This window comes from Macaca mulatta, chromosome 2, assembly GCF_049350105.2.
Source record: "Macaca mulatta isolate MMU2019108-1 chromosome 2, T2T-MMU8v2.0, whole genome shotgun sequence".
NCBI classification, from domain to species: Eukaryota; Metazoa; Chordata; class Mammalia; order Primates; family Cercopithecidae; genus Macaca; species Macaca mulatta.
In genome coordinates, this window is record NC_133407.1 from 52,505,002 (window position 1) to 52,527,992 (window position 22,991).

General features: G+C 42.0%; 1 protein-coding gene across 1 annotated transcript in view; it reads right to left on the bottom strand.

Moving 5' to 3' along the window:
* Nucleotides 1-13,885: 13,885 nt before the first annotated feature.
* The window catches only part of WWTR1 (WW domain containing transcription regulator 1), a 143,051-nt gene continuing 133,945 nt past the window's right edge, over nucleotides 13,886-22,991 (bottom strand). The window contains exon 7 of the mRNA XM_015131788.3: nucleotides 13,886-17,645. Within this exon, the coding sequence (XP_014987274.1) occupies nucleotides 17,461-17,645 (185 nt within the window). The 3' untranslated portion in view covers nucleotides 13,886-17,460. The remainder of the gene's footprint in view (nucleotides 17,646-22,991) is intronic.

The following is a 22,991-nucleotide window of genomic DNA, read 5'->3' on the forward strand; positions in this document are numbered from 1 at the left end:
CAATAAAGTAATTAATGGTCACCTACAGTGTGCTGGCCCCTGAGGGGCTAGGCACTGAAAACACAAAGAGTTAAACGCTATAGTTTTGACCTCACTACAATGAGAATTCTGTAAGATCAGGGATTGTGGCAGGCACCTGAAACTCAATAGGCAGAAGCAAGAAAGGCATATAGACATTGAAGATCTCATTGCAGGAACTACACACACACACACACACACACACACACACACACACACACACACACATATACAGGGTTTCGATTCAGTTTAGACCATTTGTTTTCAAACATGGCTGATCATCAAAATTACCTAGGGAATGTTCTAAAATTACAGATTTCTGAGCTGCAACCTAGACCCACTGAATCTACAAATCTGGGCATGATATATGGAAGTCTGTTTTTTGGTCAGTCTTTTTGTTTTTGTTTGTTTGTTTGTTTGTTTGAGACGGAGTCTCGCTCTCTGTCACCCAGGCTGGAGTGCAGTGGCACAGCCATCTCAGCTCACTGCGACCTCTGCCTCCCAGGCTCAAGCGATTCTCGTGCCTCAGCCTCCCGAGTAGCTGGGATTACGGGCACCCACCACCACGCCTGGCTAGTTTTTGTATTTTTAGTAGAGACAGGGTTTCGCCACATTGGGCAGACTGGTCTCGAACTCCAGACGTCGGGTGGTCCACCCGCCTCAGCCTCCCAAACTGCTGGGATTACAGGCATGAGCCACCGCGCCCTGCCAGTCATTTCATTTTTTAAAGTTCACCAAGTGATGTCGAAAACCAGGCACTTTGAGCAACCATTGCCTTAGAACACCACCTGCAGGCACAAGGATGAAGACCGAGTCAGACCCCATTACTGCCTACCAGGAGCTCACATATCACAGGCGAATACAAGGTAGTACATGCTAAATACTAAACGGTGACCCAGGTAATGATGTTCCGGGGTAATGATGTTCTGAAGTTCAGAGATGTTGGGCTATTAGGACTGATTCACTTGCCTGAGTTCTTTGATGAGGGAATTTGAATGTGGCTAAGAGGCATCAATTCTTTATCCAGGGGTTTGCAGGGATTCATTATTTTAGATAAAAAGCAATTGTAATCATCATGAAATCTGCTCTCATTATTTTATAGATGAAGAACTGAAATAACTTTTGATGAGTTTTCACAAAAGGCCATTTTTCAAAACCAGTTACCATAAAGTTAGAGGAAATTGCTTACTATGGATAAGAGGACTTAAAAGGAAGAGACAGGAAACAAAGGGTAAAGATGAGTGCGCCTCTCCCTTAGAGACCTCTGTATGCACACACACACCTCAAGGTTGGTCTTCAGACTGTCCAGAAACTTCTGTTATGGGAGTTGCCAACTTCATTTTGCTTAATGGAGTACATTTCTTTATTTTTCTATGCTTTGGACTACAAGTTACTTGAACCAAGAAAAGAATCTGATTCAAGTCTAGGTACTAAGGAGTACCTAACCTAGCACATATTCAGCAATTCATAAATTTGTTGTGTGAATGGAGGTGCCAGAGCCCTTGATTTTCTTTCTCCTGCACTCTAAGTGAAGTAGTGTCCTTTGCCCTGAAATAAATGGAATATTTCAACAATGAATAGACAAGGCTAGGTGCAGTGGCTCACACCTGTAATCCCAGCACTTTGGGAGGCCAAAGCAGGAGGATCACTTGAGCCCAGAGTTCAAGACCAGCCTAGATAACATAGTAAGACTCTGTCTTTACAAAAAATAGAAAAATTAGCCAAGCCTGGTGACACATGACTCTAGTCCCAACTACTTGGAGGCTGAGGCAGGAGGATACATTGAGCCTGGCAGGTGGAGGCCATGATCATGCCACTGCACTCCAGCCTGAGTGACAGGCTAAAAAAAAAAATTAAAAAATAATTTAAGGCTGGGCACAGTGGCTCACGCCTGTAATCCCAACATTCTGGGAAGTGGGCAGATCACTTGAGGTCAGGAGTTCGACACCAGCCTGGCCAACATGGTGAAATCCCGTCTCTACTAAAAATGCAAAAATTAGCCAGGTGTGGCCGTGGGTGCCTGTAATCCCAGCTCCTCGGGAGGCTGAGGCAGGAGAATCACTTGAACCTGAAAGGCGGAGGTTGCAGTGACCTATGATCATGCCACTGCACTCCAGCCTGGGTGACAGAGTGAGACTCCATCTCAAACAAATAATAATAACAATAATTTTTAAAAAGAATCGACAAAACAAGTAGGAAAGTGGATGTCTATGTGAAAATTAAACATGAGGCTAGAGTGATCTCAGTACACAGATCCATAGTATAAAAATTAAAATTATATTTTCTATGACCACATTTGCTTTCTAGCTGTGAATGCCATTGCACCAGGCTTTACTTTGGGTCGTTCTTGGGATTTTCCACTCTGCCTTAGCATTCTACTGGGTTGATGAGCACAGCGCCAACAATCCACTTGAATAGAGGAAAGGAAAAAGAGAAATATTAGCAAGACAAAACCTAAATTATTATCTCAAAACACCACCCAGCTACACATATATAATATGCTCATGGACCTGAGCTATTAGTGATGATGGGAAAAAAGGAATGAAACGAATTTGTGGCTCACACTCAAACTCACCAGCCACATGTACAGTTGTCTGCAAAAAGCCATTATAACAAGGTGCTGAACAAAGAGTGTGAGTGACATCCAGCTTCTCTCACTGTTCAAACCCGGTAGTGTCTGCCCAGGAACTGAGGACAGCTCTGCTCTGAGCAGATTAAGGAAGACACAGAGGCTCTAGAGGATCTCCAGATGGGGTAAAAACACAAAGGGTCAAATAGAGCGTTCCAAAACAAACATGATTCTTGAATCTACAGAGAACCAGGAGGCAGCAGGATATGGCTGAAGATTCTGGTTTGATCTCATAAAAAAGAAATCAAAACACATGCAGTGCATTCCAATTTAGTCACCACGACATGGAATAACTGTCTTGGCACTCAACTCTTGAAATGCAAGAAAGAGAATTCTAGGACATACCATAATTTATTCACAATCTAAGCATCCAAAGATGATTTAGGGAAAGAAAGAAAAGAAAAGAAGAAAAGAATACGTCCAGAGTTTAGAACAATTAATGGGGGAGGGCCACTGACATAGGCCCTCTTTCTATATCCACCTTTCTACAAAATTACTTTGTCCTGTGTTAGAAACATTAATAGTGTGACCTTGACTTTAACCCCATGTATCAGGGTTCAATCAGAGATCAATGTCTATGTATACACACACACACACACACACACACACATTTACTACAGGGATTTGACCTTACGTAATTGTTGGAACTAGTTAAACAGTCTCTGTAAGAGAGCCGTCTTCGTGTCTGGTGCTGGATCTTGAAGTCCACAGAGCAGGCAATCAACAAGGCAGTCAGACTTGGATGTAAAGCCTGAGAGAGAAGAACAAGCTGTAACCTGCAAGCATGAACTGCAGCCATGAGGGTGGACTGGAACCCTGTTCATTCTTGTTGCCTCTGACGGTATGGGTGTCCTGCAGAAGCTGGAGCCCTTTGTCACGCAGCTAAAGACACACTACCTGGCCCAGGCGACCCTGGCACTGAAGGAGAATCCTGGGGAAGATGAACGGTTGCAGGCCCAGCAGTCCTGTGTTAGCGAGGGGAGGCAGCAGATAGCAACCGTGCATGTGCGCTAAAAAGCAGATACTGCTTCTCTTCTGCCTCCAAAGCTCTCAAGAATCCCTCCTGCAGCACGCCCTAATAGGAAACACAGGAAAGGGAATTTGGGGAAATGTAGTTCTGTTTAGCCTGGCACATTACCAAACGGCTGTACCCGATGTAGAGAAGAGAGTGGCTTTTTAGCTTTCTTGTCTGTGTATGTGTGTGGTTTCTTAGTCTGGGTCAGGGTTTCTCAACCTCTACACTATGGAAAACCTGCCTCATTCTCCCATGACACGCTGTCCATGTCTGAGTGCCTGTGTCACGTTAGGTCGCCTAACTCGTTCTTCCCCCCGGACTGAGAACTCAGAGACTATCTCATCAGCGTTTGCATCTCTTTCAAGCGCTGGGCCTGGCACATGGTAGGTGCTCACTCAGTGGGATGTTGTCATTGTTATGATGGTGTGACAAAGCTATTCTGCTCAAGGGAAAATGAAAGGGCTGCTCAAGCATTTTGGAATCAGGCCATTCATAATAAAAATAACCCCAGACCTTGGTAAGTGATGTGATTGCCCAAGTGGTTGACCACGTGTTCACAGCTGCCCATTTCTTACCCTCTGCTTTGTCGTGACCACATTTTAGTCAGGCCTCAGCTCTGCTTGCCCGAAAACCCCCTTATCAGTTTAGCTGGAGAACTGTTCCTGTCAGTCTCTGCCCCCTTGCTTGTCCAACTTCCCGTTTCTGCTACGCTCTGCCCACCTCTCCCAATAAAAGAAAAGCTTTTTCTGTTTGTCTCTGAGACATTTGCAAATTCCTGAGATTGGAGAGCTTTCCCTATTGCAATAGTCCTTTTGAGTAGCGTTTCTTCTTATCTAAGTCCATGTTTGTTTTTATTTGACACAAGCCTATGATATAGAAACAATGATAAGCTCCATTTTGTATAAGAGTAAAGTGAGGCTTAGAAAAAATAAATAACTTTCCCAGGGCCCCCAAAACAGCAAATAGGAAATCCGGGCTCCAAAGCCAAATAAATGGTCCGACTATCTGAGGGTGAGTCCACTCCCTCAGCCACTGAGCTAGATTTCTCACCAATTCTAAAATCACCTACGAAGGAATGCTTGGGTTCCTACATAGAACTGAAAATAATAAAAAGTGTTTTTTGTTGTTGTTTGTTGGTTTTTTTTTGTTTTGACTGTTTTGTTTTTGAGGCAGAGTCTCTCGTTCTGTAGCCCAGGCTGGAGAAGTGCAATGGTGCGATCTCAGCTCACTGCAACCTCTACCTCCTGGGTTCACGCGATTATCCTGCCTCAGCCTCCCGAGTGACTGGGATTACAGGTGCCCACCACCACGCCAGGCTAATTTTTGTATTTTTAGTAGAGATAGGTTTTCACCATGTTGACCAGGCTGGTCTCTAACGGCTGGCCTCAAGTGATCCACCCGCTTCGGCCTCCCGAAGTGTTGGGATTACAGAAGTGAGCCACTGCACCCGGCCGAAGTGTTACTTTTTTTACTGGCATAATTTTTACTGTTCATTTCACCTGAATTAGGGAAAACGATCAACTAAAATATAATCAGTATCAGTATTTTTATGCGATTACTCAAAGCACCTCTCATGAAGAGAACTGTACACAGCAGCCTGTGCTTACTCCTGTGCTCTTTATTTCCCGAGTCATTCTATTCAGTGGCTTTGCCTCATCTGGGTGGAAAAGGCCCGAATGCAGAGGCAGGTTTCTATAATCCTCAGAGTTAAAAGAAAAGGCAACTCCCTACGATCTCTGCTCTGTGACGGGCCGATCCTGTCCCTTCTTCCTTGCCCACCTCCCCTCCAAGAGCTCTCCCTCCGGTACAAACCCCGTCCTTTCACGTCCTTCAGGGATAGCTGTGCTATCATCACCTTATTTGAAAGCTGAGGAAACTGAAGCTTGAAGAGGCTGCACAACAAGCCAACTGCACTGAGCTAGTCAGTGGCAGAGCAGCCATTAAACCCAGGGCACCTGGACCTCAAGCCCAAGCTCCCCACCACCTGGCTGTCCTGCCTGTCCCCCTAAGTGTCAATACAAAGACGTCCAATGGCAGAACTACAGCTCTCCTGCACTCCACTGGTCAGGCAAGGGGAAGCTCAATGAACCGAGCTGGATGAAAAGGAGCAGCAAGTGCTGATGAAATGGAGCCAAAGGGGAAAATCCCCTGGAGGCTGATGTCAATGATCGGCAGCTAAACCTCCCATGCTACTTTTAAACTTGCCCATCTCAACTTTCCAGGCTTCTTCCGTAGCGCTTTGATTTCAATATTTCCCTGTGTGGCCTTTCCTGGAGCAGGGAGAGAAGAACTGGGTGCTAACTGTGATACTCAGCAATGGTGTAGCCTTGGAAAGCCTCCCCATCTCTTTGGGCCTCAGTTTCCTTCTCAGTAAGTAAGAGCAATTGAGTCAGGCTGTTGCTAAGTTCCTCTTTAGTGCTATCTATCATGCTTTGGTTTTGGAGTTGTCATAAGTAGCCTGGGGCCAGGCGCAGTGGCTCATGCCTGTAATCCTAGCACTTTGGGAGGCTAAGACAGGAGGATCACTTGAGCTTGGGAGTTTGAGGCTGCAGTGAGCTATGACTGTACCACTGTAGTACAGCCTGAGCAACAGAACAAGATCCTGTCTCAGGAAGAAGAGGAAGAGGAAGAGGAAGAAGAAGAATAAGAAGAAGAAGAAGAAGAGGAAGAGGAAGAGGAAGAGGAAGGAGGAGGGGGAGGAGGAGGAGGAGGAAAGAAGAAAGAAGAAAGAAAGAAGGAAGAAGGAAGAAAGAAAAAAGAAGAGAAGAGGAGAAGAGGAGGAATGAAGAAGAAGAAGAGAGAAGAGAAGAAGAGAAGAGAGAAGAAGGAGGAAGAGGAGGAGAAGTAGCCTGGATTAGTAAAACTTGGGTCTACAGAGCTTAGCTCCTTTGTGGAGCTTTAAAAAAATCCCAGTGTCCGGTTCAGGCCCCACTTTCAGGTATATTAATTTGAGTTTGGAGGTCAGGCATCAGACATCAGTCCTTTTTATTTTTAACTCACCAGGTGATTCTAATAAGGAAGCAAGTTGGAGAACTGCTCTGGAGTGGTCTCAAACTCGATCCTGGAGGGCTTGCTAAATACAGAGTGCTAGCTCCCACCCCAAAGTTAATGATTCAGTAGGCTTGGGGGTCGAGCATTGCTTCTTTTCTTTTCTTTCTTTCTCTTTTCTCTTTCTTTCTCTCTTTCTTTCTCTCGCTTTCTTTCCCTCCCTTCCTTTCCCTCCTTCCCTCCCTCCCTCCCTCCCTCCCTCCCTCCCTCCCTCCCTCCCTTCCTTCCTTCCTTCTTCCTTTCCTTTCCTTTCTTATCCTTTCCTTTCTTTTTTGACAGAGTTTCTCTTTCATTGCCCAAGCTGGGATGCAGTGGTGCTATCTCGGTTCACTGCAAACTCCGCCTCCTGAGTTCAAGTGATTCTCCTGCCTCAGCCTCCCGAGTAGCTGGGATTACAGGCCCACCCCACCACGCCCGGCTAATTTTTTGTATTTTTAGTAGAAACAGGGTTTCACCATGTTAGCCAGGCTGGTCTTGAACTCCTGACCTCAGGTGATCCACCCACCTCACCTCATTCTCCCAAAGTGCTGGGATTACTGGTGTGAGCCAGGGTGCCCAGCCTCTTTCTTTTTGTAGAGACGGAGTCTTGCTGTGTTGCCCAGGCTGGGCTCCTATCCTGGCCTCAAGCTATCCTCCTGCATTGGCCTAAATGCCAGGATTACAGACATATGCCAGCATGCCCTGCTGGGCATTTCTATTAAGTTCCTTAATGATGCTAATGCTGCCAGCCCAGAGTCCACACTTAGAACTACAGAAGTGTTTACACTCTCTTAAGTGGTACCTATGGTCACATGAATTATTTTTTCACAGCCCTGGAGCACCTGAAGGTTTCATCGCATTCTTAAAGATCCATGACCCCAGAAAAATTAAGAGCCAGATTGCAGTCTAATCATGCATTGAAAGCTCTTTCTAGGCAGCATTTCACAGCAGATGATTTTGCAACTGGTTCAGTCTTGGAGTAGTTCCAAGGGTGTATATGTGTGTTTGCTTAAGCACCTGGGCATTGCAGGCTGTACGATGCCAACACACTTACCAGTCCACACTCAGTTTCCTACCCAGAAGTTGCAATACTAGGAACATCAGCATGGTTAAGAGAGTAAACATGACAACTTTTCCCAGCATCAAATGTGAATATTGTGAAGAAGCAGAAAAACAGGGAGAGGGGAAGAAAGAGAATTCCCCGTGATGCTATTGAAGCAGAAATAAAACCTCTGCAGATAATCCTGCTGCCTTGTGATGCCTATTGATGTTGGGGCCACAAACTTGGAAAATGAATGTTGTGCCATCACAATCACCCTAAGGATCAGTTACATAACATTTAATTAGCATAAATTATACTCATCCAAAATGTGGCATGTGAAGTTCATATGTAAACTTTAATGCATTTTTTATTCTTTAAAAATTTCCATTTTTTGAATGTTTGATAATGTACACAATACACTAGAACAGTCATTTTGTATTTAATTTATAACATTAAAAAATAAACAAGCAAACATACATACATTGGGGCTCCATGATGAAGAAAAAAGTTTGGAGATTACTCCTCAGGTGTCAGACATGACTGCACCAGAATCACCTGGAAGCTCACTGAACAAATGCAAAGTCTCAGACCTCAGTCTCTTTCAGGTTCAGGAGCTCTGAGAAATTCACATTTACACCAACAACTTGGGAAATTCTAAGGCAGGTGAGCCATTGACTCTACTGTGAACCCTGCTCTGAAAATGACTTTAGTTTGGTTTTTTTCTCTCTTTGTACTTAATAACTTTATTCTGACTCAAAAGCCATAGAGCTCCTCACCAAAGGACACACAGGTCAGTGCAAAGAAGGAAACAAACATGTCTGTATTCTGCATGTCTTTCTCTTTCCCCCTTCAGCAATGCCCCATCCTATTCCCAGCCCTGGTTGGTTGCACTCCCTGAGCCAGGCACTGGTCACTCACTGCATCGTGACAAAGCCACCTGCCGCCTGCTAATGGCGATTCGGCTCAGCCATTAGAGGGCAGCAGATAACAGGTCACTAAGCAGATAATTTCTCCGTGAGCAGGTTTGCCCATCTTCCTAAATAGTCCAATTTTTCTCGAATATTTTCTCATCAAGGAACATTTTCCAAAAACCTTATAAATGCAAGTCATGGAAGTGACAGCAAACAAGTCCAAGATGGCACTGCCCAAAGGAAAGGTTTCTGTTAGGCATGGCTCAAGGTGCTAGGTAAAAAACGAACAAAATCCTTGCTCTCATGCAGCTGACAAGTTAATGGGGACAATGGAAAAGTACGTTGTCTCTCACCGTTAGATGGTGGTAAATGCTGCAGAGAAAGACATGGCCTGGGCCAAGAGAGGGAAAAGCTCAAAGAAGGGAATGAATATTTATTGACCACCTGTGAACAACTGGTTTTCACATAAATCTCTTCATCTTCAGCACTCTCTCACTGTACCCCTCTTTTTTTATTATGCCAATTTCACGTGTAAAGAAATTGAAGCTCCCGCCGGGCACGGTGGCTCACGCCGGTAATCCCAACACTTTGGGAGGCCGAGGCAGGCGGATCACCTGAGGTCAGGAGTTCGAGACCAGCCTGACCAACATGGTGAAACTCTGCCTCTACTAAAAATACAAAATTAGCTGGGCATGGTGGCACATGCCTGTAATCCCAGCTACTCCAGAGCCTGAGGCAGGAGAACCGCTTGAACCTGAGAGGCAGAGGTTGCAGTGAGAGGAGATCATGCCATTGCATTCCAGCCTGGGCAACAAGAACAAAACTCAGTCAAAAAAAAAAAAAAAAAAAAGAAAGAAAGAAAAAAAGAAAGAAAGAAAGAAAGAGAAAGAAAGAAAGAAAGAAAGAAAGAAAGAAAGAAAGAAAGAAAGAAAGAAAGAAAGAAAGAAAGAAAGAAAAGAAAGGGAAACTTAAGTTCTGAGACTTTAAGAAACTTGGCTAGGCCGGGCGCGGTGGCTCAAGCCTGTAATCCCCGCACTTTGGGAGGCCGAGGCGGGCGGATCACGAGGCCAGGAGATCGAGACCATCCTGGCTAACACGGTGAAACCCCGTCTCTACTAAAAAATACAAAAAAACTAGCCGGGCGAGGTGGCGGGCGCCTGTAGTCCCAGCTACTCGGGAGGCTGAAGCAGGAGAATGGCGTGAACCCGGGGGGTCGGAGCTTGCAGTGAGCGGAGATCGCGCCACTGCACTCCAGCCTGGGCGACAGAGAAAGACTCCATCTCAAAAAAAAAAAAAAAAAAAAAAAAGAAACTTGGCTAAGGTCACAGCATTAATGGATACCTGCACAGTGCTGAACTTGTTGTCGGAATGAAGGTGAATTGTAAAGGAGACTGCCCACACATGCCTTTTATTAGCCCTCACACACCCCGCCTTCTCCAGAACTCAGTATGCTACATGGAATGTGCCGGGCCTCCTCTTCCCCAATTAATATCTCACTCTTGTTTTGGTTCCCTGAAACTCTTATTTTGCTCTATGCTAATCCCATAAATTGGTTATCATTCTACTGTGCAGACAGTAATGACTGTTAATTTCTGCTAAGCCCACAAATTAGTTTTCTCCATTTATAGCCCAATTGATCATATTACCATTCCCCAGGGAAGATATTTGGTGGAGGTGGGGGGCTTTTTCTGGATTTAGTAGTCCAATCCTAATGATAGAAATGTCAGCTTTTCTAGTTGGGCAATGAGAAATATGCATTCTAATTTGGCTTGCTGAACTTATGCCATTTATAAAGATTAGAGTCATAGTTAAAATATCAGTTTCTCTATCTCCTGTTATAGCTATCAGACTTGGAAGTGCTGTAAGAAAAGGAGTGTGGGCCGGGCGCGGTGACTCACGCTTGTAATCCCAGCACTTTGGGAGGCTGAGGCGGGCAGATCACAAGGTCAGGAGTTTGAGACCAGCCTGGCCAACACAGTGAAACTCCATCTCTACTAAAAATACAAAAAGTAACTGGGCGGTGGTGGCAGGCACCTGTAATCCCAGCTACTTGGGAGGTTGAGGCAGGAGAATCACTCTGATCACGCCACTGTACTCCAGCCTGGGCCATATAACGAACAAACGAACAAACGAAAGAAAGAAAGAAAGAAAGAAAGAAAGAAAGAAAGAAAGAAAGAAAGAAAGGAAAGAAAGAGAAAGAAGAAAGAAAGAAGAAAGAGAAAGAAAGAAAGAAAGAAAGAAAAAGAAAAGGAGTGTATGTTTGTGTACACGAACAAATGTAGAACATTTGTTCAAACACTAAGGAAGAAGATAGAATGGGAGAGTTTTATACTATAACAAAGGGAGCCTTTTATAGGTAAAGAGAATAAAGAATGAGACCTAAAAAGGTTAAGCAGATCTCAGGAGATTACAATTATATCTATTATTTCTGATAGTGCTGGCACTAGTGCCTGACTTGCAAGACTGAGGTTATTGAGGGTTTCATTTGTTTGTCTACTCATCTTCAGATCTCCTTTCTGAGAAAGCTGAGAAAACAGATGGAATTGAAAGACTAATTATAAAGATGTCAATTCTGCCTATTCCAATAATCCTATTCCAATAAAAATACACACACATACAGGAACTAATGATGCCTACTGCAGAACACAGTAGGTTGTCAGCATATATTGTTTCCCTTCCATTTCTCCTTCTGTGCCTTTGTTCACCAGTTTTCCATCCCCAGAATTCTCTGCCTTGGCTTCCCTGGTGTTACCTCACCACTAAGCCCCTGAATGATCTTTCTCTCCTGATCTTTATTAGCATTAACTTTGTGCTAAATACATAGTAGTATATAAGCTTTGTGGAGGCAGAGGCCATGATTTCAATTCCTTCCTATGCTCATAGCACCAAATAGATCCTTGTACAAGGAGAGGGTCACCAACTCCTCTCCATTTTGGTTCATCTTCACTTTTTCACTTGTTTTCTTTAAGTCACTCTACTATTAAAAATCCTCCTATGGCTTCTGTTGTATAGGATAAATTCCAACTCTGATTCGAAGCATACAAACCTTTTCAAGGATTACTCTCCATTCTACTTTATTTGGTCTCAACTCCCACCTTATTGCCCTCACACTCTCGCTCTCCAGGGCCATGGACCTTATGTCACTCCTGTTTTAAAATTCTGTGCTTTCAAGTAGGCTGTCTCCTTTACCTGAAATGCCTGGGAAATTCCTTGGTGATTAAGTCTCAGACATCGGGACCTATTTGCGACTGTTCACACCTCTTTTCCTTCTCTACCTTGAGCTCCTATAACTCTTTGTCCCATAATGTATGGCCCCGATTAAACCACGGGATTGAGTTTTCTTCATCCTTGTTTTTCCTAGGCCTATTTAGTGCCTTCAACATGCCAGGAGCTCAGCAAGTCTTACTGACGATCGAATTAATGGACTCTCTCTCTCTCTCTCTCTCTCTCTCTGCTGGTTGGTTGGTATTGGTGACAGAATGTTGGGGGATGTCAAAGAAAGAAGGTCTTAAGAATTCTATATTCTTTGGTTCCCTCAGGAGAAACCAAATCCACCTTAGGCTCAGGGCCCCCAGACCCACCTGACTCTCTCCAACTATGAGAAACACCGCTAAGTGCCTGGAAATTTTGGTGAGAGGCTATTTTAGGAGAAAATGCTAATAATTTCCCAGATTAATGCTTACAATTGTCTTTTTTATAAATCCCTTGCCCCCACCCAGGGCCCCACACTCAGAGGAGCCCCACGCTTGGTTTAATGCTCTGCTGCCACCATCTTGAAATTCTTATAAATTTGAGCAACGGGCCCCATATTTTTATTTTTCACTAGATCCTGCAAATTATGTAGCCCATCCTGCCAATGAGTACATGATACATACTTCCCAACGTTTCCTGATTTGACAGTTTTTTGTTGCTGTTGTTGTTTTGTGTTTTGTTTTTGTTTTTGAGACCGAGTCTCGCTCTGTCACCAACCTAGAGTGCAGTGGCGCGATCTCGGCTCACTGCAAGCTCCGCCTCCCGGGTTCACGCCATTCTCCTGCCTCAGCCTCCTGAGTAGCTGGGACTACAGGTGCCCGCCACCGCGCCCGGCTAATTTTTTGTATTTTAGTAGAGACGGGGTTTCACCATGTTGGCCAGGTTGGTCTTAATCTCCTGACCTCGTGATTCGCCCAACTCTGCCTCCCAAAGTGCTGGGACTACAGGCGTGAGCCACCACGCGCCTGGCCCATTGGGCAGTTTTAACACTGAAATTCCTGAGTCTGAAAAAGCCCTCAGTCCCGGGGAAACCAGGAGAGTTGTCACCCTTCTTCTGGTCCTCAAACTGCAAACCAATGTGCCATGCATTACTTTGACCTAAGCCTCCCTGACATATTCTATCTGTGACCCCTACAAATAAATATTTCTAAACGCAACTCTCTGCTAATTACAGTTGAAGGTTTTATCAACTCAAACTTTTAAGTTACAGGAAACCTATTTCAAAAAACAGTAGGAAAAGGTGGCAGAGTCTAGGTCAGTGAAAGAGTTCCAGCAAGCCTATGAGCCACTGGGGATCCAGTCATTATGTAAATTTCTGATTAGGAATGAGGTTGGTAAATTAGTCACCACCCAGTTTCATCTTCTATAAACTTTCAATTCACATTATTGAGCCATATTTCTATTGGGCTGTTTGTTTTTTTCTATTGGTTTATAAGAGTTTGTTGTATATTCTACACCATCATACCTGGCTAATTTTTGTATATTTTTGGAGAGACAAGGTCTCACTATGTTACCCAGGCTGGTCTCAAACTACTGGGCTCAAGCAATGCTCCTGCCTCAGCCTCCCAAAGTGCCGGGATTATGGGCATAAGCCATCGTGCCCAGCGAGAATTCTGTATTTTTGATGGTCTTGTCAAATCTGTGAGGGTGTTGGGAGGACAATGTAATTTATATATATATATATATATATATATATATATATATATATATATATATATATATTTAAAGGTATATTTTTTATTTTTTAAAGGTATATACATATATATATATATGTAAAAAACCTCAGTGGACTTTGTAAATAAAGTGGAAACCAGAATTCTGCAAACATTTAGAATGTTGAAGGCCAGGCACATGAGCCAAGAAATTGTTTGCCTACAGATTTTTCTTTCCTTCATTGTCTACCAGGAGGGTTACATAAGCCTATCTTCAGTACCACCCAAAATCCCCAGTAAAAGGAACACAGACAAATAATGAAAAGCCAAAGGCTCCAGTGGAAGTTCAATTGTCTTTATTTTTCTTATACAGAATCACAGAAGTAAAAACCAGTACCAAACTCCAGGTAAAAAGGTTTGATCTGATCGATTTGGCTGCATACTTTTGGTACGCATAACATTCTAAACTTAAAATAGAAATCTTTATATTACAAAACATAGAAGTAAAATTTTAAAAAGTTAAAGTACTAGCACATATATGTGTTAGGAAAATGGTCTCTGTCAATTGCCCATTCTCCCAATTAAATTAACCTACGATTTCCTTTTTCTAACAGCTTATTTTTTTCATAAAAGTTGTACTTTGAGAAGTTACTTTCTAATTACATCATGAGAACACATCTTGTAATTAGCAACACTTCTGTCATTCTAGATCACTTCTGCAGAGAGCTTTTTAACCAAGCTGGCATCGACCAGCACAATCAAGTTTTTACTGTTTTACCTGCTTCCTGTATATGGTGTAATCAGTGAAAGAAATGGCATTTTACATCCTAAATAATATGGTGAAACACTGTCTACAAATTACTTAGATTTAACAGAATTGCAATTAGGTTTTGACAATGTATTTACTTCAAAACAAAGTATCAGGAAATATCAGGAAAAAATATCTTGAAAGAAAGACCTCAAATTATTTTTCATTTGATATGCCTTTTCAGTGACAAAATTTGAGGGTGAAATGATGATGTTTACTGATTGATTTAGTACTAAAAAGACTAGTACTAAAAAGGCTAAAGACAGTTGTCTTATAATAAGAAATATAGTATAAATAGCACCTTATCAAGAATTCTGCAGGGGTTTTAACACTTACAATAATAGGAAATAGCCATTAAAAAGTTGCTCTAACTTTAGACTTCTAACTTTAGTGTTCTTTAACAAAGGCCGTATTTTGTGGCCTTAAAAACAAAAAAAATTATATCTGGCTTTATCTATTAGTAAACACAAAGGGTCCATATTTCATTCTGAAAAAAAATATTTATTATATTCATTCATAAATGTTCTAACTAATTTAACTAAAAAAAACTTCTAGTATTTTCTAATGCCATAAGCTTACTAGAAAATTACTTCTAAAAATTGGTAATATAAATCATCAATGATTTAACTACTTAAAAAAAGAGGGGTATCTGTTTCTCTTACATTTAATAACCTGAAAATGAGTCTATAAAAATATTTTTTAAAAATACAGTAACACTGCTGAGTTTTGTTAGGTCCCTTGTTTTTTAATCATTTATTTATTTATTTATTTATTTTAAGCAAGAATGTACAACTCTTTTTGCAATTTTTAGCTAACAAAAGACAAAAAGAAATAGTGCTCCCTTCAATTTAGTAGCAATAAAATCATCTACCTTCATCTCTCTCAGAGGGCTTAGGGAGAGTGAAAGGAATTAGAGGAACATAAACCATGGGTCCTTCAGGAAAAAGAAGTCACTTCATAGTGATGGAGGCAACAGCAGGCTACGCTCTTGTCTGCCTGCATGCTCAGCATCAGCGTGCCCTGCCCCTCCTCCTCCCACATAAGGTGCACCAAAACCTTCTTTTCTTCTACCACAGAGTCTTCCGGTAATAAAGGTGGTAACAGAAAATTGTTGCTTTGTCCTTTTGGGGCATCTCTTGCATCTCCTACTTGTTTTGCTTTTGGGGTACTATAACTCGTCTCTTTCCATTTCACAACTAGTATCCTTTCCACGATATTCCATAACTTCGCTACTTCATCTCTGACCTTTTCACTTGCCTTCTTTCCAACATGATCCAATGTGCTCTGTACATGTATATTCCGGTAGATCAAAAGGAATCTTATTTAAGATCCCCAACAAATAAGTCCCCCATGGAAATTGAAAGTGTCCTCTCAGAGACTCAAATTATTAATGTCTTTCAAAAAAGATTAACTTCATAGATTATAAATAATATTAGTTTGAAATATTAAACAGTTGAGGACTTCATTGGCAATGCAGGCAGACTGCGTGCCAGTTGAACATGATGCTCTCTCAGTCCTTAAAAGCTAATAAAAAAAATGGTTTTGGTTACATAAGAGGTATTGAATACATATTTCATGCCTTTTTTATACCAACTGTAGCAAACAGGGTTAGGATAATATACTTAGGAATCAATTTTACTGAATTCAGAAACATGTTTCTCCACCATACACCCTCAAAGGGCATTTTTTTTTTACACGTCAGTCAGAGATCTGCTTCATCCTTCAGTTTCATAGATAGAATTATTTTAAACACTTGAAATCTAGAAAGCAAACCTGACAAGGCTTCAGAATTTAAAAAGCAACAGCTCACTGTGTGTGGTATGCTATCAGATTGAAATCTATGTTGTCTTGATGTTTTCAGAGTTATTTCAAAAGACAAAAATACAGTTGCCACTGATTCATCAAAAACATTTGGCAACCTTTTATCATCAGCTACAAAATTACAGTGCTTTATAAAATAAACATTAAGGCTGAGCCCAGTGGCTCATCCCAGTAATCCCAGCACTTTGGGAGGCTGAGATGGGTGGGATCACCTGAGATCAGGAGTTTGAGACCAGCCTGACGATGACGGTGAAACCCCATCTCTACTAAAAATACAAAAAATTAGCTAGGCGTGGTGTTGGGTGCCTGTAGTCCCAGCTACTCGGGAGGCTGAGGCAGGAGAATTGCTTGAACCCGGAAGGTGAAGGTTGCAGTGAGCCGAGATCGTGCCATTGCATTCCAGCCTGGGCAACAAGAGCAAAACTCCATCTCAAAAACAAACAAACAAACAAAACCCACCATCAAATTCTAAGCTGCAATTTTTTAAATCCCAAGTTGTAATATTTCAAAACCTTTTGTTTGAATAAAATGCTCATAATTAGTACCAAACTGGTCTCTTTCACAAGATCTATAGTGTAAGAACTGTGACTAATGCTGCTGCTGCCACTCTCCTGCTGGAGGGACTAAGTTGTCTAGATGCTCTGCAGTAAAATAACAAAGGATAAGCTACAATAAGACTGTGTGCCTTTGTAAATACAGACTAATAAGAGCCATCAGAGCCAGCATGGATTCAAAATTACATTGTATTCCATACAGTAGAATTTTACTATCCATACAATGATTTTTAAAGCTCAAGTTAAATAGTTTTTAAAGCATTTGGTACTACTGTCATCAATACAGTTTTTGAAACTGTAAATCAGGTCTGATTTTGTGCACATTTCCTGGACCACACTGCCCTCAGAATTAACTGCCTGTGGTCAGCTTTTCATGGTTTAAAATCAATTGGTGTATAAATTTCAATTAACACTCATAAAGCTTAGCCACGGGGCAGCAGAGAAGAAAGAGAAAAGTATTCTGCATAATCAATCCTGCAGACACAATTCTGTATAATCTGTCGCAAGAATGCAGGCTTGCAGAAAACGAAAATATAGTATTTATTTATGTTTAACTTAAGTTACTCTCAATCGAAACCAGGCAATGATTAAACTGGCAACATAAAAAGGAGGGAGCACGAGTCATGGAGGCAGAAAGTGGTGCACCTGCAGACTTGCTCTGCTCCATCACTTTTTCCAAGAGGCCCAGGAAATGTAAGGTCATGGCTACATCCAAGTTACAATGGTAGTGATTACAGCCAGGTTAGAAAGGGCTCACTTTTGTTCAGAGCAGACTCTACATCATTGAAGAGAGGGATCAGGTCTTCAGATTCCAAAGTTCCTAAGTCAACGTTTGTTCCTGGAAGACAGTCAAGGAAATCAGGGAAACGGGTCTGTTGGGGGTTGATGTTCATGGGTGTTTGTCCTGCGTTTTCTCCTATAACAGAATGAAAAGAAACCATTTTAATTCCTTCTTTTAGGCTCTTGAAGGAGGAACTGTTCAAGTATTAACACAACACTCACCTTCATGTCTTCAACTACCATATTATTGACTCTTACTCATAGGAGGTACAGAGATGTGGAAGAAATCGAAAATTATTTCTGGACAGATGTGGTCCAGAATGGAAAAGGCCAAGGAGATAAGAAAGGAGCATGTGAAAGGCACTGTTGATCTGATCTATGATCTGTGCCTTCCCATGACAAAGGTGTGAAGAACTGTTTTACAAAAGAGTAGAGAGGCCCTGTCTGTAATAAACGCGTTATTACAGAACTATAATCAACAGGTTTCATTGTAAACTTGTGTTTATCCATACCATCCTTCTTTATGTTCAAAGAGAATGATGTGAAGCTTCTTTTAACCAGGTAAATAAAAAGTTGTCTTCATTGATGGCTTTAGGCATTATTTATAAAGGGAGTTCTGCAGGCGTTCTCCCTCTTTCTGCTAATACCTGCACCCTACAACTATCTACCTTTCTCACAAGCATATGAGCCAAAATGCATATAAGCATGCTAAGGCTTTGAGTCTTAGAGTAAAGAAATCTTTTGCTGTGCAGAAGCTCTTTAGTTTAATTAGATCCCAATTGTCAATTTTGGCTTTTGTTGCCATTGCTTTTGGCGTTTTAGACATGAAGTCCTTGCCCATGCCTATGTCCTGAATGGTATTGTCTAGGTTTTCTTTTTTTTTGTTTTTTTTTTTTTTTTTATTTTTTGAGACGGAGTCTCGCTCTGTCACCCAGGCCAGAGTGCAGTGGCCAGATCTCAGCTCACTGCAAGCTCCGCCTCCTGGGTTCACGCCATTCTCCTGCCTCAGCCTCCCAAGTAGCTGGGACTACAGGCGCCCGCCACCTCGCCCGGCTAGTTTTTTGTACTTTTCAGTAGAGACGGGGTTTCACCGTATTAACCAGGATGGTCTCGATCTCCTGACCTCGTGATTCGCCCGTCTCGGCCTCCCAAAGTGCTGGGATTACAGGCTTGAGCCACCGCGCCCGGCCTAGGTTTTCTTCTAGGGTTTTTATGGTTTTAGGTCTAACATTTAAGTCTCTAATCCATCTTGAATTAATTTTTGTATAAGGTGTAAGGAAGGGATCCAGTTTCAGCTTTCTATTTATGGCTAGCCAGTTCACATGTACCCTAGAACATAAAGTATAATAAAAAGAAAGAAAAAGAAAGAAAAAAAAAACTTTAGTGCATATCGAAATAAAAAATAAAAAAAGAAATCTTTTGTTTTCTTTAAGCCACTATTTCCTAAACCCATTTAATCACCTAAACCTACTTTGACAGTATGTGTATCCTAATAAAATTGAAGTTCTACAGAACACAGGTGAGCAAATGCTGTACTAGAGGAAAAGTAGGTGTCTGGGATATGACATGAAGAATATAGGTTCTTTATGTGTAATAGTATGGGACAGAATGCACTACTGACTTTTGTGTCATTAGATCGAGCTTTGTGACTGTGTAAGCTTAGACACATTTAACTTGCTTGATTCTCAGTTTACCCATCTGGAAATTGGGATTATAAGCACCTTCTACAAAAGTTGGAGTACAGTGCCATACAGTGTCTGCCACACATCCGTGGCTCTAGGTGTCATTGACATATACAAAGTTATATACATATAAAAATATGATAAATGTTGATTGTCCTGAGAGAAAGAAAAACCTAGGTCTTCAGCCACTATTAATTATACAATATCAAAACAACAGGTTAATTCAAACAGTCTCAAACAATTTTCTGAAGAGATAATATCTACTTCAAAAATTGAGAAGCATTGATAACTAAGGTCAGCTTCTACCATAACGTCATTTTTAAAAAATGTGTTAAATTATCTTTTGTGTGTTACAAGTGCAGTAGCCTTCCTGAAAAGTATGCAGGGAAGTTCCACTATTTTAAGCAAAATTGCAGAAAGTTCACTTTAGCAATCTGTGTTTTCCAAGGAGAAAAATTATATCCTTCCAAATGATGAAGGAACCATAATCCACTTTGGATTTTGGTGATAGCAAAACACAATGGCTTTTCTAGAAGTCACAAAATATCAATGATTCCTGGACAATATTTTACAGTATTTTCATTGCAAAGGGCAGTAATCTGAAAAATTAAATCAAATTCAACAATATGACCTCAATACAGTGTTACTGATATTGAAAAACAACATAAAATAAAAAACAAAATCCAAAATAACTTTCTTCTACTTACTAGAGTGTAACAGATAAAAATGAGGCTCTAAAAAGTATCTGTTCTAAAAAACAATCTGATCTGAAGTGCTGGATGTCTTTTTTTCTCTTTATCTCCAGTTAGAATCATTCATTTCTACTCATGTCCCATTTTAACTTTCAAATACTCAAAATATAATTGTTAGCCAAGCAAAATCTCTGTTTTAAAGTATTCCTAGGCCGGGTATGGTGGCTCATGCCTTTAATCCCAGCACTTTGGGAGGCCGAAGTGGGTGGATCACCTGAGGCCAGGAGTTCAAGAACAGCCTTGCCAACATGGTGAAACCCTGTCTCTACTAAAAATATGAAAAACAACAACAACAAAAAAACAAAACAGTGCCAGGTGTGGTGGCACACCCCTGTAATCCCAGCTACTCAGGAGGCTGAGGCCCGAGACTCGTTTGAACCCAGGAGGTGGAGGTTACAATGAGCTGAGATCACACCACTGCACTCCCGCCTGGGTGACAGAATGAGACCTTGTCTCAAAAAGAAAAAAAAAAAATCCTCTTATCCTTTCTTCTCAGGATTAAAGGCATGAGGATACTGGCTAAGCTTCTTCATTAAGGTTAACAATCTTAAACTAGAAGCAGCTCTGCAATCTCATAGTAATATTTTTGGTCTTTGCAGTTTATCCACTTAGAAAGTGGAAGAGACAAACAACATAAGGCAATTCTTTTTTTTTTTTTTTTTTAAGACGGAGTTTTGCTCTTGTTGGCCAGGCTAGAGTGTAGTGGCACAATCTCGGCTCACTGCAACCTCTGCCTCCCAGGTTCAAACAATTCTCCTGCCTCAGCCTCCTGAGTAGCTGGAATTACAGGCATGTGCCATCACGCCCAGCTAATTTTGTATTCTTAGTAGAGATGAGATTTCTCCATGCTGGTCAGGCTGGTCTCGAACTCCTGGCCTCAGGTGATCCACCCGCCTCGGCCTCCCAAAGTGCTGGGATTACAGGCGTCAGCCACTGTGCCCAGCCACAGGGCAATTCTTAAAAGGGTGTGTAACTGCAGAATATTCTGGAAGGATGGATGATTTCCCAGCTCTTGCTCATGTTATTCCTTTTACTGGATCTTTGCACCAAGCCCAGCTGTTGTTTCCATGTATGTTTTGCAAATGGAGTGCTCAGCTGGCTCGTTTCCCTTCAGCATGTGGCCAGCGCATGGTCCACGGCCTGACAGATCTTTCCTAGCTACATTTGAGCTCTGCCTGCCCCCACAGCTTTCACTCATCTTGTTACTGTATAATTACATTTCTCCCCTTGAGAAGATTTATGTCCAGTTCCTACAAAGACTTCACAGAGGTGGCCCCACACTCAACGAGTTGACTCTCACTTAACCAGGTTAACCTGGCACTCTGACACGATCAAGTCCATTGTGTGCGTGACATCAGCCTTCTTACTGGAGAAGAGCACTTTGAGCTGGGCTCTGTGATCTCATGACTCCTCACAACTCTGCCGTGAGCATATCACTCCCACTTTATGCGTGAGAAATCTGAGGCTCATGGAGGCTATGTAACTTACCCAAAGGCGCTACTAGGAATGGAGAAGCAAGGATTCAGCTCAGGCTGCCTGTTGGCTGAAACTGTTCTTTTCAGGACATCATTTAATTCCACATTATGGCTTCAAAATAAAACGCTCCCTACTTACCCACTTGAGGTTATTTTAAAGAGACATAGAGTAGAATCCATCCTCTTTTATGGTTTTGTTTTTTTGAATGCCAAACTTAGATTTAGATCTCCTGAACTTTTTTCCTTAACTATGCTTTTTATCCTTACAGGCTGCCCAGTGTTTAGAAGATGATAGTAAACAATTATTAAACATAGAAAGGAGCCACTTTCTAAGGCTATTCCAAAGACAGTAAAATAAATCTCACACTCAAAAAACAGAATGAGAGAGAGAGAGAGAGAGAGAGAGAGATAAAGGGGCAGGGGGTTGTCGGCGGGGATGGGGAGGAGAACTGAAGTAATAAACTTGTGACTCCTCACAAGACAGTCTTTGCAATCTTCTCAACGCAAAGATGACAACCTACACGAAAGACACGGGGGGAGGAGCTTTAATTTACTGCATTTGTAAGACACCTGGCTATGAGTTTGACTCTTGGTCTTTCCAACAATTTAGATTCACAACACAAAGGGGAGCCATGTAAGAGTGGAGTGCAAAAAACCACAGGCACTATGGCAAACACTTTGGGAGAAGCAATTTTTTATTTTCAATACAAAACAGTTCCTTTTCTATCATCAATGATAATGGAGGAGGAATTTGCATGAATAACTCCAAACAGTGGACACCCTGCTGTCATTCATTTTTGGTTCTAGAATATCTTCTGTGAGTTTATGACTTTCATAATTAAGTCTAGATAAGGCTAATAAGACTAATTTCAGTTTCTGCAATTAGAAGTCTCACTCCTTGAGAAAAGGAGAAAAAGAAAGGTAATCAGGAAGCCTGCTGAGGCTGGACCTGAAGGATGCACAGGCTGGGGGACAAGGTAAAAGTAACCCTGACTCTCTTCTCTTTAATTGCCGAGGGAGGATGTCGTTACCATGTTGGAACTTGGAACTGACAATTTTGAATCCTCTGAGCTGCTCAACATTCCAAATGCACACTGCCATTTGCTTTTCTTTTCTTTTCTTTTTTTTTCTTTTTTGAGACAGAGTCTCGCTCTGTCGCCCAGGCTCGAGTGCAGTGGCCGGATCTCAGCTCACTGCAAGCTCTGCCTCCCAGGTTCATGCCATTCTCCTGCCTCAGCCTCCCGAGTAGCTGGGACTACAGGCGCCCGCCACCTCGTGATCCACCCATCTCGGCCTCCCAAAGTGCTGGGATTACAGGCTTGAGCCACCACGCCCGGCCCCAGTTGCTTTTCAAATGCAGTGAATGACATGAAAAAATTTGGGTACTGGAACTATAAACCAGTGTCACTTTCCAGGAGAAAGGGTGGCCCATATACTACAACTGAAAACTAGAACAGCACGAATACCCCACTGTGGAACCATGGCAAAGCAGACAGTGGTGTCTTGATGCAATTGTGAGGAAGGGACTATATGGAGCAAAGATGAATTAAAACACACACACACACACACACAG